The sequence below is a fragment of the Anguilla rostrata genome, chromosome 7 (genome assembly GCF_018555375.3).
Source record: "Anguilla rostrata isolate EN2019 chromosome 7, ASM1855537v3, whole genome shotgun sequence".
Taxonomy (NCBI): Eukaryota; Metazoa; Chordata; class Actinopteri; order Anguilliformes; family Anguillidae; genus Anguilla; species Anguilla rostrata.
Window position 1 is genome coordinate 21289645 of NC_057939.1, and position 18798 is coordinate 21308442.

At 43.7% G+C, this 18798-nt stretch overlaps 1 protein-coding gene across 1 annotated transcript; it reads left to right on the top strand.

Moving 5' to 3' along the window:
* Nucleotides 1-1121: 1121 nt before the first annotated feature.
* Nucleotides 1122-16992, top strand: arsj (arylsulfatase family, member J). Its single transcript, XM_064343632.1, has 2 exons — nucleotides 1122-2900; nucleotides 13711-16992. Exons 1-2 carry the CDS (start codon nucleotides 2599-2601, stop codon nucleotides 15095-15097), a joined length of 1689 nt encoding a protein of 562 aa, XP_064199702.1. The 5' UTR covers nucleotides 1122-2598; the 3' UTR covers nucleotides 15098-16992.
* The last annotated feature ends 1806 nt before the right edge of the window (nucleotides 16993-18798 follow it).

Consider the following 18798-nt stretch of genomic DNA (forward strand, 5'->3'; position numbering starts at 1 on the left):
CTTGATGAGTCACACGTTTTCAGCGTGAAGTAATCCAATCCCCGGGTAGTTCCTGTACATTCATAATGACCTTTCTCCAGCAGCCAATAAAGAGATCTTTGTAACTTGCTCGAAGATAATGAAGGGTTATGGCTGTGATTTTGCATTACAGTCCAGCAACAGATTCACAACATTGTGGTGGCATTTGGGTCTTGGACCTTGGTTACTGATTAGATGTGATTGGCCCTTTTGTTCTATTGTAAAATTGGTGTAAAATGCACCACAGATTTTAATCTATTTGAGAGGATTACTTAAAACAGACAGGGCATGGGTTTGACTTATAATTGTTTCTGCACTTAATTTAATCCTGCATTCAGCTAATTTCACCATTTTGTAGCACAAACATTTTGAAGAAAAACATGACATTATTATTCGAGTTTAGTTTTAAGGCATTTTGGATTACAATTCTCAATATTCCTGGGATGTACACCATCTGTTTAGCAGGAAATTAAACAAATGTTTCCAGAATGAAGCTGGCAGTGTGGCTTGGGGAAATGAATGCTGCCAGAAGATTATAAGTTCAAATCTTGGAAGCAACAAGGCACACAAACTTTCTTCCAGGTATTTTATCTGAACTGTCTTGGTATACTAATAGGCCTACCTGTAAACAACATGTATATAATCTACAAGCGTAAACTGTACTAGATTCTAATGCTATATGCAAAGTACAAATAAATGTAAAATTGTTAAATGCATTTTATACAAGTATATAATTTCTTGTTCTTGCATTACATTTGACCTAAAACGCAATCTGTTCTTGCCAACATTATGAATACAATGTTTAGGGGAAAGCAGCCGTTGAAGCTCCAAAATAAATAAATAAATAAATAAATGCTATTTCAGTAATTATGAATACAATTCAGAAGCTGAATCAATAATTTGACGATGTGAATTTTCCATTTACCGTGACCATTAACAAGTGGCTTTTACAAATTGTCTTTTGAAAAAAGTGTAGCGCAAAGAAATTTTAGAAATTGGGATATATGTTTCCAAGCTTGAGCCTTGGGGCAGATCATTTTACAATCCACTGAATATCTTGACCGACTTGTGCATGAACGATGTGAAGGACAGCGGACATTTTTCAAGTGGACATTTAAAGATAAAAAAAAAACAGCCGGAGAGGTAAACTTCAAGGGTATTTGCGTCAACATCAATTGTAACAACAGATAATAATCTGACTGACCGTTTATGCGTGGTTTGAATGGTACGTTTTAAATATAGTCTTTAAAGAAAGAAAGAGAGAACAAATCAGTCGTCGTATTCATTGTGTGCTATTTCAACGTTTTTTATGTCACTCTCAAATATAAATCTTTATCTGGAAAGTAGATGTCAATGGGCTATTTTCCTATTTTCCCAAACCACGTTTGCATCAGATAAATTTAACGGGGTACATTAAGTACAACTTAGTAACAAATGACATTGACTACGTCATTACTCGAGCTATTTCAAATACTACTTTGCTTTGAGACTAATTATCTCTGGAGAGAAAACACTTGTGAGTAAAAACCTCTAATGTGCCAGTGTCCAAAGTTGATGCAAATGAATTTCTCTCTGGGATGAAAGCTGATCTCCTGGAGAGAGAGTTTTGGCAATGGACTAAGTGCCTTGTTGACACGCACTCTGCAGCGCTCAACCTTTTTTTCTGAGTCTGCAACAAACGTGGCTACTCCGTATCAAGGGCTGGAGTCCGCGCGCAATGGGCTACGTCCTCTGGTACAGTTGGTCGGAGACAAATCATATAAAGAGAGAAACCATTCGTTTGGTGCAGCAGCGATTGTTTAAAGGCTGGCACCGCGGGTGCTGGCAGGGATCTTGACGGCTCATCAGAAACAGACGCGCCTCTGCACTGCGATCTATTCGACGTGAAGGGTCTGACGGAGAATTTTCAAAGGCACCAGGATCTATCCTACATTTATGAGGAAAACGCAACGGGGTTGTGGATTTATTGAGGTGATTCTTTGCCGGGAAAGAAAGTATGATCTTTCAAATTGGACGGAGAAGATGTATGCAGAGCAAGACAAGAGCAGAGTTTGCAGCTGCATCGCTAAAATGAATCAGGTTTCAGACCGAGGAATAAACTGCTACAACTGGAAACCATGTGTTGGCTTTCGCACTAGTTAAAAGTAAATATTTTAACGGTAAATCCAAATACTATTTTAAAGCAGCAGCAAACAAAAATATTTTGTCAAGAGATCAAGTGGAATTCCAAGGACTGACAAGTATTAATCTTTAATGAAAAATATATAGGCTACCTTCTCTGGTGCTACTGTTTGAAACAATACTAATTGCTGCGTTATAACAATAAATATGTGGCTTCCGAGAAAACTTAGGAAAGTAAGATGCAAAGCCGACCATACTTGAAACAATGTGAACCCGATTTCCAAGTGTATCTCTTTCCCCCAAACGTGCACCGTGTCATTGTACTGTCTTGTCCACTGTCATTTCGCAGAGTCTTTGCTACGGTGGACTCGGTGATCAGGTAGTTTTTAAAATGTGATTTCTTCGGGGATTTCCTAAATCTCTTAGTTTGGTGTTGCTGCGGTGCATTTATCGGGAAAGATGTTTACGTTTGTACTGCTGGAAGGATTATGCGTTTTAAGCGTGATAACTTGTGTCTATGCATCATGGGGAAATCCCAATTCCAATGTGAAAAACCAAGCGAACGAACTTGACAAGCCCACCTCTCAACCTCACATCATTTTCATCCTGGCCGACGATCAAGGATTCCGAGACGTGGGATACCATGGCTCCGAGATTAAAACACCGACCCTCGACCGGTTGGCGTCAGAAGGAGTGAAACTGGAGAATTATTACGTACAGCCCATCTGCTCGCCCTCTCGAAGCCAGTTTATGACTGGCAGGTAAGTTTCTCCTGCTCGCAGTTAGCCGAATAAGGTGGTAGATAATATGAGCGTTGTGTGTTTAATTCATTTAATTGGCTGAAGTAGCCGACAACCAATATGCCTAAAACCTGTCATGATTAGCCTAGCCTATTAGTAACTGCAAGTGGCTTGTTCTCGTATTTAAAGTGTTTTTATTTCATAGGTTAAGTTCTCATTTCTCCTGTTACTTAATTTCGTCACGTGTATTCTCACAAACTCCCATTTGTCAGTTAAGTCTGACTTTAGCCTAAAGAGTCCAGTTTTGTACTGATACTGGATCCCCGCAGTTCCGAAAAGGAAGGAGCGCCAAACTATAATGTAACAAAAGAGAAATTTATCATCGGAAGGCAATAACTTACACTAGGTTTCATGAGATAAAGGGGTTGGCATATTGCTGATCGCTGTGGGAAACGACAGTCAGTGAACTACTTCATGTGATAATGCGGTTTCAAACGCCGTAAGGTTTGAATTATTCAGATTTGACATGTAAGCCCTTTGACTTGTACGTTACTTTGAAATATCACTGCTTTCTAATGCAACACCACGTTCAGTATGCCTGCATCAACAGAGGGAAACAATATAGTAATAAACCAACACGAATGAATCCGGGACTTGGTTGTGGTTTTGCTTTGTGTCGCGATGTGCGCATGTTTCGCATCAGGATTTACATGCAGTCCACATAAACGTCCAGGAACGCTTCCACATCTGCCTCGCTCCTCAGGAGTTAGGGGCACCTCTTCTGGCACACGTCCGAGAACGTAATCAAAAAACGTTCCCTTGCGGGGGGGGGGCTGTGGCATCCATATGTACATAAAAGTGTTACTTCCAATGAGGCTTCCAGGCTCTTAAATTGGGGAAATGGAATGAACAGGCCGTTCATTCGCTTGAAACAGAAAGTGCTTCTTTAAAGACACAAACATGGCCTACGTCCAGAACGTCTATCACCCTTGATGATATGATAAAGAAGATTTTCAGTTTGCAATATTTTTTTTTCCACAGAAGATCCTGTCTGTAAGTGATTGGTAAATAATAGCTGACTGAACAGAAACTGTGCTTTCTACTTGTATATTCAGGGCAAGTCTTCTCAATGTTTCACCAGTTAGGTTTACTCTCCAAAGGAACCATAGAAGGTTCATATATATATATTAATATTTTTTTCTTATTAGAATGTGGCCTTGTAGCTTTAAGGAGTCATGCAAGGCTTTCACTTTTTTTCATTATATACACACATTAGTTGCAATGGGCATTCTACCATATAAAATTTTACAAGGGTGAAGTCACATTACGAATAGTGTTAGCACGGCACGTTATGCACAGGGCTTATGGTGCGGACAAGCTGAAATTAAAACCCGCGAGTGCAGCTGCCTCAATGATAGTCAGTGGAATGAGTGGAATCGGCCCTCGTCCTCCGATATTGTTCTCCGGAGGAAAAGGGCGATTTGCTTTTGCCATAAAAGGAATGACTTTTCCTGCACAGCGTGTCTGTACAGCTGGACTCCTGCAGCACGGCTCAGACTGGCTCTGTGCCACAACTGGGGGAAACATCAACAGGACAGAGCCATTCATTTTAAGGCTGTAAAGTTTAACGAATCATCAAATGCTCCCAGCCCTCACTCAGTCCCTTGATCCCCCCGACACTCATCACTCTGTATTGAAACTGGTGCCCCGTTCCGAAGGGTGGCGATGGAGCAGGATATCTCTTTGGGGATGGCGAATAAAACACGCCTTGCACCGCCACACAGCGCTTTCACACGCTTAAGAAAATGCCGCCTCCGCGTGTGTCCCGCGCACAAACAAACCTTCTCCTCCTGATGTTGTTTTTTTTTCCCGGTAATATATCGGCCGTGTGCAAGACTGTGTCCGTCAGTGAAGTTATGGGTTACAGCCGTGTGTCCTTCCCAGCACCTCCTGCAACGGAGCCTGCAGCTCAGCAGCAGTGTGCTGATTTAAGACTCCTCTCACTGTCATCTGGGGAGAGATATAAAAGAGGGCTGATCTGTGGGAGAGGAGTGAGTTAGTGCAGGTATTAGGGGTGAGGGGGCGCTGCTGCTGCCCGCAGGGCCAGCGTCCTCCAGCAGAGGGACAGATGAAGCCTGGAATGTGGAAAATTTTTTGTGTGGGACGCGCGCGAGGGAGCGAGACAATGGCCTGGACCACAGAAAGTTCAGAAGGAGGCCCCCTTTTTTGGACCCGGGCTCCCGCTGCGGGGGAGATGCCGCTGACAGAGCTGCTTCGGGAGACTTTTGTTAGTGTGATTTTGGCGTCTCAAAGGCAAACATTTCAGGGGTCGTCAGATAAGACAGCTCCAGGCCTGGCCCCAGGGAAGGCAGAGAACATTTGGCTTCTGTCAAACCATGGTCAAGATAAAGAAAAAGAGATAAGTTAACCCCTTAAGGTGTGAGATGGCAAATATGTGATTAGAGTTTTCTTAACTGAACATTCTAATGCTGATGCAGCAATCAAAACTGGCAATCTAAAGCAATGGAGTTCTAGAACACTCCATTAAAAAAAAAAGACAAAAAACCTACTCTTCAAAGGGTTAATTCAGAGAATCAGAAAATACTTGAGGCCACTGCTTTCACTTCCTAAGTGTGGCATTCTGTTGGGAATTTCAAGTAATTAGTTGTACATATTTTAAATAGGAATCATGATGTACATTTTTAAAGAAACATCAGGCATTCATTTCCATTTGGTCATGTGGTATGCATTTCATTGTGTTATTCATAAGATCAGATGGCCCCACGAGAAGGTGTGTCATCAGATACAAATATCATTGGCTCAGCAATGTAAAATAGAGCTGTACTGGTTGCTACATGTTTTTGTAGCCTTACGTAAAAGAATGAAGAGATAATATTTCCGGTCTGGAGAGGTGATGGAGATGGGACTGACTTGTTCGAACTACATGAATCACACTCTCTTTATCCCCACAAACCACAAGCGGACGGGATCCAGCTTCATTTGAAGATATGCCAGCAAGAAAACTGAGTGCTAAGGCTGAATTAGATCTGTTATCAAGGCCTGTATCTCTTACGAACAGTTGTCCGTCAACAAATAAATGATTAAGAATTTGCCCTTGAGCCCTAGGCTCTGCAGAGTTGATCTTAAGGAGGGATAAGTCCTGGCCGAAGGGGACCTCGCTGTTCAAGCACTGTACCCTTGCCGTGTGGCTTACTGTACTAGTAACTTTGCCAAACCACAGAGCTATGGTTTCTTTTTTCATCACCCCCCACTTTCTCTCTACTTTTCCCTCCTTCCGCATTCACCTTTACGCCTCTTTTTCTCTCCCCTCCATTTGTTTCATCTTTCTGCTCTTCTCCTCTTCCCTCAGTTCACTTCTCTGTCTCTTATCTTATCTCCTGGCTTTCTCAGTGATTGACAGAGAGGGTTGGAGGAGGGAGTCAGCCAGGGAGGGAGTGAATGAGTGAGCAAGTGAGGTAGGGGGCACGTGAGTGACCGAGTGCACTCGGTATGTGGAGTGAACGAGCAAGTGAGCAAGTTGCTTGAACGAGTGAACACAGCTTTGGGCAGAGTTTGGTGAAGCGAACAGCCGAGGAGAGTGTGCTTATTCGAACCACATGTGAGGAGGACCCGGAGCAGAACAGAGTGTGAGTTTAGCCTTGCTGGGAGTGAGGATGGGATTGCTTTTGTGGAACCGCGGGCTGTGGCTGGGGAAAAACTTGCCATGTGATAATGGCGGGATTTTGATCGCATCTGCTGTGTAATTTGTGTTTAATTGCAATCGTGGCAGGGTATATGATCGCTCATGGCTATTGACTCCGGACATTGTGTTTCAGTTCTTGATTATGGAGTAAGTATGTTGCTGGGTAACAGAATTATGTTATGCTGTAACATCAGACCCCCTGAGCAGTATAGAGACTTTTGCACAAGAACAAGGTGTTTTTGTTCTTTGTTGTAAATGTAGTGTCTGGTCTTTAACACGAACAGCCAAGTTAAGCTCTGCTTGATTCCTGAGCTGAATACCATTCTATGTTTTTGTATTTTCAGAATAAACCTGCATAAAATATGATGTTTTCCCTTGTATCTGACCTTTGAACCCCAGGGCACCCAACCCCCTGACCCTTAACTCAGAGACCTGAGGACTTGAATCCCCTGCTGGTTTTGTGTGTGCCAGTAAATCTCTCCTGTGATCAGTGCGGAGTTAGACACAGAAATATGTTTGTGCTAATGTGGCCATTCATCCAGCCACCTTTTAAAGGAGCGTAAAATGGAAGCACGAGCATCGTAGCCCTACTGCCTCCCTTACCCAGGGTTTTGCCTATACTTTCCCTAAGGCTCCCACACGTGCGGACCAGGACACTTTGGAATTCCCTGATCACCAACTAGTGCCAGTGCCCATAAGGGTTTTGGATGAGTTATTTATGAATCCCTGATACATCTTGCTCACACGTGATGCACTCATCGCTGAAGTAACTCGCTTGGTGGAAGCTGGATTCCCTTGCGGAAAAATGTATGCATGTGAGCTTGTCTGTATGCACAGCACTTAACTTAATGTGTGTGTGTGTGTGTTGCACACATGTTTCTAATGAGTGGCGTAGGCCTAGTTTTGTGGCCTAATGCGTGCATATGTCCCACAAATCTTCTTAATGTGTGGCTTAACCCTAGTTTTTGTTGCATTGTAAACTCAACCTTTTGTGAAATGCAAATTGTGGCAATTCCCCAAGACCATATCACTCTCCATATCCTGACCTGGAACATCAAGGACCATGATGGAAATAAGTCCAGGACTTTTTCGTGTTATCCTTGACAATTTCTTCATGTGCAAGTCTTTTGATACATGTGTTTTAATTTTGTCAAATAAACTAAACTAAACTAAAAGACCTGATATGGAATTTTCCAAGTGCAAAATGGACACAAAATGGAAATGGAAAAAGTCTATTGCAGATTCCCAAACATAATTTATATGGACATTTATGTCCAAATGAATAAGGAGCAGTATGTAGTCAGCATGTAATTTCTTATGAAGAATTGGCTAACTAGAACCGGGTGTCTGCAGCAACTTTACACAAATGGTTCAGTCCTCGCATGGTAGTTGGCCAGGTTTCATTGGATTATTACTGCATCAGTGCCCTATGGTATCAGGTCAGCCATCTAGAGGGCACCTACTGTCATGGAGTGGTGTACCTCTCCTCTAAATAGCACTTTCTCTCCTGTCATAGTTTGTGCGACTTGTGCAGCAGGCAGTAACTGGCTTACCGGTAAATGTATAAATGCACATTAATTCGTTTTAGAGGTACTTGATGGTGGCCTAGCAGCGACACATTCCAAATGGGATAAGACACCTCTCTCTCTAGCTGGCTGCATGCATCCTTCCTCAATTCTTTAGCTCATTTCTAGGTTTTTAGCTCCAGATTGTCAGGCTTTTGTCAGATAGGTCATGTGCTGGATATGGGGGAATGCATGTGAAACTCAAGCTGAGATGCTCTAGTAAATGCCAGGCTTCAGGGTGTAGATGAGGACAGGTACAACAGTCCGCAAAAATAAATAAATAAATAAAAAATTGAGGAATGGCTAAGAAATACCATACAACAGCAAATCAGAGTGCCTCAGTCTCCCTCTGTTAGCATGAGTGCTAAACTGTATTTTTTAGAAAAGGGGAACAGTGACCAGAAATGACAAGAAATTGTTATTTCTTGTTGATAGTAAGAAATAGTCATTGCATGCTGAGCACAGCCCAATGACTGACAGATTGTGCTTATTTTATGAAAGGGGTGGGGTCTTTTCATTTTAAATCTGAAGCTATTGCCTTCACTTGCAGAAATGCTGATTGGGTCACTATTCCCCAAAAGCCTTTGTTGCAGAGTCATACTCTGTGGGCTAAAGCCCCCTGTACAGAACACCACAGAAATGCACGCCTTCTTGAGTTCACATGGTCTGTTGTGAATCCTGGCTCTTTACTGAAGAGCAAGAAAAATGCTAGAAACACACTGGAGCCTGTGTTCTAGAATTACACAACCCAAAAACCACAATGGCTGCCAGAAGATTCTGAGAGCCCACAAGGGCAATGCATCCACTGTTACCCGTGCCTTGTTAAAATCTAGCCTCAAATACGTTCAAACATGGAGTTTGTCAAAGCAACAACACTGGACCTGGTTCCGTGCATGTAACAGACACAGTGCTTAATTTGAATGGTTATGAAAATAAGTATGGAAGTTTTATTGTATCAGTGTGAAAGTTTTATTGTATACTGCAAATCAAATCAATCAAGCTTATTTACAGTTGCAAGAAAAAATCTGTGAACTCTTTGGAATTACTTGGATTTCTGCATTAATTACTTGTTGAATGTGGTCTGATCTTCATCTAAGTCACAATGATAGACAAACAGAATCTGCTCAAACTAATAACAAACCAATAATTGCACTTGCCAATACTGAATGCATCATTTGAACGTTCACAGTGTAAGTTGGAAAACGTATGAGAACCTCTAGGCTACTGACTTCTCCAAAAGCTAATAGGTGTACCAATCAATGAACTGAGATTGGAGATGTGGGTTGGAGGTGCCCTGCCCTATAAAAAAAAGGCTCACAAAGTTTGGTTACTGACAGAGTCTGCTCTTCTCAAATAGTATCTGTTCGTGTGAACCCTGCCCTGATCAAAATACTTGTCAGAGGATCTTAGAAGAAGAACCGTAGAGATGCATAAAGCTGGAAAAGGCTACAAATGTATTTCGAATGGCCCGGGTGTTCATCAATCCACAATAAGATAAGTTGTCTACAAATGGAGGAAATTCTGTACTGCTACTACTCTCTTTTGGAGTGGCATCCTGCAAAGATCATGACAAGAGTGCAGTGTGCAATGCTGAAGGAGGTCAAAAAGAACTTTAGTGTAACAGCAGAGGACCTGTAGAAATCTCTTTAACTTGTGAAAGTGTCACGACCTGGCTCAAGGGCCATGACAAAAAGGGAGACGCACACTGACACATTTAAAAAGCAAATTCACATTTATTTAAAATAACCTAATTATACCCAAAACAAGACAAACATGGCGTGTGAAAGTCAGCATTATCGGTAGTGTAGGTGAGTGGATGTATGAAAGGTACGCTGAAGCAATGTTGTATGGTGTAAAACCAAAAACACAGCCAACACCAAAACAGAAACCAAACAGTGGGGAGAGAGCACCAATGACCCTCTGCTCTGTCCTTCAGGCACCCGTGAACAATACCCCAACGAGCATCACAGGCAGTAGAGTAGAGAGTCGTCACAAAAGTCTCTGTTCTTGTGTCCACTGTAAGAAATACACTAAACAGGAATGGTGTTCATGGAAGAACACCACAGAGGTGTCCTGGACGCTTCTGGGACAATGTTCTGTAGATGGATGAGACCAGAGTTGTCTAAACCTTTTGACAGAACTGCACGATGCTATGTTTGGAGAGAAGAAGCTGTGTTCACCAACACCAAAACCTCAGCCCAACTGTGAAGCGTGGTGGAGAGAGCATCATGGTTTGGGACTGCTTTGCAGCCTCAGGGCCTGAACAGCTTGCAATCACTGAGGGAACAAATAATTCAAAATTGTATCAAGAAATCTTACTCGAGCATGTCAGGGTAGGGGTCCGTCACAAGACAATGGCCCGAAACAAATGAGTAAATCAACAACATAATGCTTTAAACATAAGACAATTCATGTTTTGGAATGGCCAATCAGAGTCCAGACCTTAACCAACTGAGATGATGTGGTGTGACCTGAAGAGGGCTGTTCATGCAAGAAATCCGAGAAATATCAATGAACTGAAGTAGTTTGTACGGAGGAATGGTCTAAAATTCCTCCTAAGCATTGTGCAAGTTGGCAGTTATTGCTGCTAAAGTTACTAGTTACCAACCAGTTACTAGATACATGGGTTCATACTTTTTCCAGCCTGAATGTTTAGACAGTGTGTTCAATACAGACATGAAAAATACAATTGATTGTGTGTTTTTAGTTTAAACAGAATTGTGACTTAAATGAAGATCAGACCACATTTAATGAGTAATTAATGTAGAAATCCAGACAATTCTAAAGGGTTCAAAAACATTTTCTTGTATGTACTGTATATAGTGCCTTTCACAAAGGATTTGTCACAATACCCTTCACAGTTTACCCTGGCTTATACCACCACAGAGCAAGCCAGAGGCAACAATGGCAAGAACAAACTCTCTGGAAGGCTTGTAGGAAGAAACCTTGGAAAGTACCAGACTTAGTAGGGTGGGCCCATCCTTCTCTGGCGGGCTCGGGGTGTGGGTCCACAAAAACAAAAAATTATTCCCAAACCACAGTTTGGGAACCGCTGTTCTAATGCACCAAGTTGCAAGGGGGAAGAGTATGTGATACACCAGTCAGGTGTGCTGTGAGGTCATGTTATGAAACCAGAACACCCGCACATCTGCCACGCGGTGACTGGGGGAGGTGGAAGTGGAAGGGGGGGGCTTATCCACGTGGTCCCTGGCATGGACGGCGGCCTCTCCAGCAGCAGCTCAAAGTCAGACCCTGCCAAAAATCTGCTCCAGTTCCCTCACAGTAACAGCCAGCTAAACCAAACCCACCCTCAGTTTCAACTCATAGCAGAAAACAGACCCAAACATGCTTTATAGGAGCATCTTGTTTCCCTCTTTAACTTGCTGTTCGTTTAACTGTTTATTACTGGACGTTCTGATCTGTGAAATACATTACGTTTTGCAATGGCTCAGATATTATGAGGTGATCACATATGATTCTTAGGCCTTTCGCAACCAAATTGTTTCACTTGCTGTCATAAATGAAATAATCTTTGTGTATGCACTGTCCTTAACTGTATAGTACAGTAGAATGGGCTATCATTGGGCTAAAGTATGTCCTGTGAAGTATTGCCGTGCTAATTTCCTTCCATAAGCCATCCCATGCAGCAATATCTGTACAGTAAATTGAAAAAATGTGTGTTTGGAGAGCAGAAGGATGTGGCAGACCATGGTGTGTAACTGTGGCTCTGGGCATACTCTATGGCTCATAAGCTGTGCAGTTTAAAACCCAGCAGCTTGCGCCATCGTTTCAAGGTTAAATAAACCTCAACCAAACTGACTGCAAGAACCCATAAATTACACAAAGAGAGGGCAATGACCAAGCCAGCTGTTCTCTGTGGAAGGGATTTGAGTGTGTGTCTGTGTGTGTTTTGCGTGTATATGCGTGTCTCATTTTGTGTGTGTGCATGCATGTGTATGTGTGTGTGAGCATGCGTTTCTCTTTGTGCACATTGGTGTATATGCATATGTGTGCTTGTGCGCCAACATGTGTGCACGCAATCACAAGTGTACAAGCATGAACGTATATATGTACTGTACATGTGTGTGTGCATGTGCATGTGGATAGGTGTGCATGTATGTCAATTTGAGTGTCTCATTGTATATGTGTGTGTCTGTGTGTGTGCACGTACATGTGTGTGCGTGTACATGTGCGTGTGTGTGGGATACTTCTTTACACTCTCCTAGGGGAAAGATTCCGCATGGCATAAGCATATAAATATATAAATCTTATGTGACGGTCCCCTCTGGCCCCCCAGCCCATGGCGGCGCGCTATGCAGTCCCACGCCGTGGGGGAGCCCAGGCTGCGGGTGCGAGCGCTGGAGCGGGGCCGCTCCCTGGCCGTCCGCCAGCGGAGGCCTGTTTTTAAAGGCGTAAGCGCGGATATTATTTCCCCCTGGCTCTCGCTGTGAGGCCAGGCCGGCACGCCGCTCGCTGCGCCACTCCAGCTGTCTGGCTCTCGGTGATGGCCGGGCGCCGATGATGTCAGCGATAATCGTTGTGACATTTTGTGAAATCGCGGCTGGTTTCGGGTCTAGCCGTTACCTTTCCCTCCGTTTCCACTGGAAAACCTGGTCAGGGGTGAGCACATCAACCTTGGTCCACGTGTGTAACACATGAGAGAAAGATCTCTTTTAAATTCTGCTTCATGCTATGTTATGTTATGCTAATACTGACTATGTGTGTGGTGAGACTGAAATAAATGCAACGTAAGCCCTTTCTTGTCAGCTTCTGGGAAGTTGAAGTTCAAACTTAGTTGTTTCAGGACATAGAGCGCTACATTTCCAGAATCTTTGTGTTTTGTTGGTTTTCCGTTACAACCACATATTGCCTTTTGGGCATGTCATATCAGATAAGTCTGTGTTGTCTGTTATTAATGAAGACAAAGCAGCCATCTTTCACTTTAGCCTGTCTGGTTTAGCATTGTAATTTACTCCATTCTTTATTAGATTTTGACTATAATACTGTGCGGAAGAACACCCACATACACAAAGCTCCTTTCTGGTGCCTCATATCAGTGAAACAGACCTGAAAGGGGCTGTTTTGCGTAGCAGAAATGCATGAAAGATGATGAGTTGAATAAATTGTACACGGCTTTGCAAACCTTATTGAAGTTTATGTCTGTTTTATGAAACATTTTGTATTAAATTTTATTACTCTTGTTTTTGGTTGATAACTTTATTTAGTCACTCATTATCCTAAATGTTATAAATGTCACATACCGTTACCATTCACTGATATTTCTTCCCATATAATAAATCAAACCATCAATTTCTTAATCTCAGTTGAACGCCCCACGTGACTAAACTATTAACCCATAATGCTGTATTGCTGAAGGGAGAATCCTGTAGATTTTTTTCTTTTTTTGGGGGGCATACAAGTTTTAATGTGACACCAAGTTCATATAAACTGAAGTTTTAACAACATGTATTTTTTCTTTAAATACATTTTCTGGTTTTAACAGCATTTATGTATTTATCCTTGAAATGAATTTTCCCTCCCCTCCTTATTTTAATGTATCCAGGTACCAGATCCACACGGGCCTGCAGCACTCCATCATCCGGGCCGCACAGCCCAACTGCCTGCCCCTGGAAAACGTCACCCTGCCCCAGAAGCTGAAGGCCGTGGGCTACTCCACCCACATGGTGGGCAAGTGGCACCTGGGCTTCTACAAGCGGGAATGCATGCCCACTCAGCGCGGGTTCGACACCTTCTTTGGCTACCTCCTGGGCAGCGGGGACTACTACAGCCACTACAAGTGCGACGGCCCCGGCATGTGCGGCTACGACCTGTACGACGGGGAGGAGGCGGCCTGGGACCAGGACCGGGGGGTCTACTCCACCGTCATGTACACCCAGAAGGTGGTGAGCCTCCTGGCGTCCCGCGACCCCCGCCGCCCTCTCTTCCTCTACCTGGCCTACCAGGCGGTGCACTCGCCCCTGCAGGTGCCCAGCCGCTACCTGGAGCGCTACAAGTCCATCCCCAACCTGCACCGCCGCAAGTACGCCGCCATGGTGAGCTGCCTGGACGAGGCGGTCCACAACATCACGCTGGCGCTCAAGCGGTACGGCTACTACGACAACAGCATACTGGTGTACTCCACGGACAACGGGGGCCAGCCCATGGCCGGGGGCAGCAACTGGCCCCTCAGGGGGAGCAAGGGGACCTACTGGGAAGGGGGCATCCGGGCGGTGGGGTTCGTCCACAGCCCCCTGCTGCTGAGGAAGGGCACGAGCTGTCGGGGGCTGGTGCACATCACCGACTGGTTCCCCACGCTGGTCACGCTGGCCGAGGGGTCGCTGGAGGAGGACCTCAGCCTGGACGGGTACGACGTGTGGGAGGCCATCAGCGAGGGCTTTCCGTCCCCCCGCCAGGACATCCTGCACAACATCGATCCCATCTACACCAAGGCCAAGAACGGCTCCTGGAAGGCCGGCCACGGCATCTGGAACACGGCGGTCCAGGCCGCCATCCGCGTCGGGGACTGGAAGCTGCTGACGGGCGTGCCGGGCTACAGCGACTGGGTGCCGCCGCAGACCTTCTCCAGCGTGCTGCTCACCAACCGCTGGCACAACGAGCGCGTCCGCTGGGACCGCGGCAAGTCCGTCTGGCTCTTCAACATCACCGCCGACCCCTACGAGCGGGTGGACCTGTCGCGGCGCCACCCGCAGGTGGTCAAGAGGCTGCTCCTCCGCCTGGCCCAGTACAACAAGACGGCCGTGCCTGTCCGCTACCCCGCCAAGGACTCCCGCTCGAACCCGCAGCTCAACGGAGGGGTGTGGGGACCCTGGTACAAGGAGAAAGGGGAGGAGGACGGGGAGAGCAACCTCCTCACCAACCAGCTCGACAAGAGGAGGCGCAAGAAGAAAGCGAGGAGGAAGCACAAGCATAGAAGGGGATCCAGAGATTAGCCTTTTTACTGGTAGTTTTATAAAAGGTGCTTCAAACACTCAAATCTCAGGGATTGCGAGCCATTCGAGCTTGTAGAGCATGTCTGTTTCACTGTTTTCTGAGTTTTACGGGACATTTGGAACTGGAAACAGAAAGAGGACTGAGTACAAAGGGTGCAAAATGGCCTCACCTGCAATAAAACTGTTCCCCACAAGTTAAGATGTAAAATGCAGATTCCTTTTGAAACGATCTGCTTTTATTTTGCTTGGGCATCTAAGCAATGTTTATTTTTTATATTTTATTGCATGCTGGAACTTCAGAGACCCTCAAATTGTTAATAGATTTATTATATTTAGTATATGGAAAAGACAATAAATATAACTAATTTGCAGACGGCACCACTTTTTGTGGTAGTAAAAAAAAAAAGAAAAATTATATCAGACGTCAAATGCAAGGTTCTCAGAATCTGTACATTTTATTTAATGAAAAACTGACATTTGAATTAGTTTTGCAGACTATCAGAATTAAAGAATAATGTGTCCTCTCCCTTACTACCTGGTCTGGTACCGGCTCATCTTGAATGTAAGACAAATTAAATAAAGCCCTTGGAGGACAACTTTATTCTTTTACTTCAGTATCCCTCTTTCTTATGCTCATTGTCCTTCATCATGCCTGATGTATTCACTGCTGAAGGAGGCCATACACGTTCTTAATAGCAGGGAAATAAACATCTTGCCCACATCCCTTCATCCCTCCATCTCTTCAGTAGCACATTAATGGGCAGGCTTTTAGTTGCTGGTGAAAGGCTATTTAATATGTTTTATTGAAGTGGAAAATACTATAAAGCGTATTCTGGCTAGCAGGATGCAGTTAACCCACTGTGATCAGTGTGGAAGTTGAACTTTCTGTCTGGAGCATGCATGCCATGGATGATGAGAAATCTGGCAAAAGGCTTAAGGAGAGACATCATTATATTTTGAGAGGGCACATGTGAGTTGGACCTTCAGGACTCATGGGGGAAAAGCCCCCAACCCTTCCTCACAAACAAATATTGAAACAAATGGTCTCCTTCCGTTGCTTGGTGCTGACTAAAAACATGCATACACAACAGCCATTTCGAACAAGGAGGCACGCCAATACTAAGCAAACAAAAAGAGAGTTATTATTGGGTTTCTTTTATTTGTACTTGTCCCTATCAACCGCTTGACAACAACAATGCAGTTGTTACTTTAAAATACACCCTGCTATGCACAAGAATCCTTTCATGTCAATACTGAAATGCATTTCCATTAGCTAGTAAAAATGTTTTTTTTTTCATCATTTTTAACACTAATGTAAAAAGAAAACATGACCAACATCTTGAAATGTAAACTACTGAACTTCATTGAATTTGATATGGATCAACTTTTGAATAACTGCCATTGATTTTTTCCATGGGAGTCCTCAGGTGATATGTAATGAGAAGCCCACTCCAGTGATGTCACTTCCTTTACTAAGAGCATGTAATGTGCTGATTGGTTCCAGGTCATATAGTGATTCACTGGATGGGTTCGTGCATCATGGATTTGTGTGTGTGTGTGTGTGCGCGCGCGCGTGTGTGCATGCATGTGTGTGTGTGTGTGTGTGCACATGTTTAAAAGCATATGTTTTTAATGCATGTGTATGTGCATAAGCAAATCGGCAGGCCTGTGATAAAACATTATCTAAAAATACTTTTTTCCATTATATTGTTAATACATCCATATTAATACAACGTTATGTTAGGCTGCCATTATAAGAAGGACACATTAAAAATGGATTGCAGACTTTGATTACATGTTAAAAACTTTGTTTATGGATACGGGTTACAATGTGACACAGATTGGATAATATCTCACTGAAAAATTTATCAATAAACCATTTGAAGTTCACCGTTTGATCTGTATATTGCATGGTCCTTGACAATTACACTTACATTATGTTTGGTTTACCACAGTCTCTTTAACAAAGGCATTTTAAATAAATTGTGTGTGTGTGCAAAGTTGGTGTTGTTGGAAGAACTGAAATTGTAGCAGATCTGGATTATGTTTTCCATGGCCCCATGAAGTTCTCATCCTCCTGGAACTCATTAGCCAATTAAATTGTTTCACGCCTTAACTTTCCAGCGCTGGCTTGTATTCTGATGCAGTATTGAGATCCCTAATCCCCTCCACTCCAGCTCTCGTAACTGCACTAAATTGATTAGACTTCTGCGGAAACAGCCATGTACTACATGTACTCATTTTGACGCTCATGTTTAAAAAAAATAGCCAAGCGAAAATTCAATAAATAATTCTACTGCAACAAAAAAAAAAGTTAATATAGGCTGCCAAGGATTGTACATGATAGCTCTGCTCATATTCCTAACGTAATAAAGATGGTCTAGCTCCAACAACGCGAAGATAGCCGGCACAAATTATATGCAGCTGTGGTGAATCGTTCGTAAGACCGGCGATGGTGCCATTCTGAAACCAATATTATTCTGTTCAGCAAAAATGACCACAAGATTGACACGCTGGGTACATCCAACCCAAAAAAATAGTGAAAAATTTTGAATTATGTGCGCATCCATCACTTTCAGCTACTTGGCAGAAATTATGCATTCCAGGCAGAGAACGTAATATAATTTTTTGTTCTTTCAAAAGAGGTGGTACGTAGTGTTAACTATACTTAATTGTAGTGGAGGCTGCAACCCAGGAAGTGAACCTGAGGTCATTGATTGTTCCTGGATTTTATATTGTAATGTTGCTTGTAGCAGCATTAATTACAAGGGTTGTTCCCTGACTATGGCATACATTTTGCATGTATATGCACACACGCGCATATGCACGTACATGCACATGCACACACACACACACACACACACACACACACAATGACAGTGTTACTCAGGGATACTGCACTGTTCTAACGGTAGGTCCAACTACAAACATCTTAATGATGTCAAATTTTACCTAGAAAATTGGAAGATACTGTATTTAAATACAAATTACGCAGGAGATGTGTGTGTGTGTGTGTGTGCATATTCACACACGCACACAGGGTTGGTTCGGAAAGCATTCAGCTGTCTGTCTATTGGCATGACAAACTGATTATGCAGTTTGAGTCCTCCTCATGACCCCAAGATGGGGAGGGAGGAGGGGGGGGATTTCCTGTAATGAGCTTTCATCTTCGCAGAACTCAAACCCCTCTGGTTGCCATTCATCTTCCAGAACACTCTCTCCCCCTTTTTCACTATCTCTCTCCTTCATCTCCTTATAATTCTATCCCTTTTTCTTCTTCCTTGCCATCTCCTGCCTCTCTTCTTCTTTCCCTGTCTCACTTGCTTCAAGCCATCATTTCCTCCCTGCTCCCTCACTTGTTGCATATATATTTTTCTTTCCCCTTTTCTCTCCCACTGTCTCTCCTTTACTTTCCATTGCTCCCCCCTCTCCCTCTCTTGCTTTCAGGCTCAGGTCCTGCATAAATACTCCGTCTGCTTGCCAGTTCACTCACATCGGACATGTAGCTGTGGGGATATGCCCCAGTGGGCGTACACATCTCTCAGCAGTGTTCAATAAGAGCATACAGCTTCTCCACCCTGAGTGCAATTAAACACTCATCTGGTTACACCCCCACCCCCCAACCCCCCACCGCAGGGAGGTCACAGTCTAAACCCACGACTCCTCCTAAACCCACTCCACAGAGATCATGGGGGGGACCA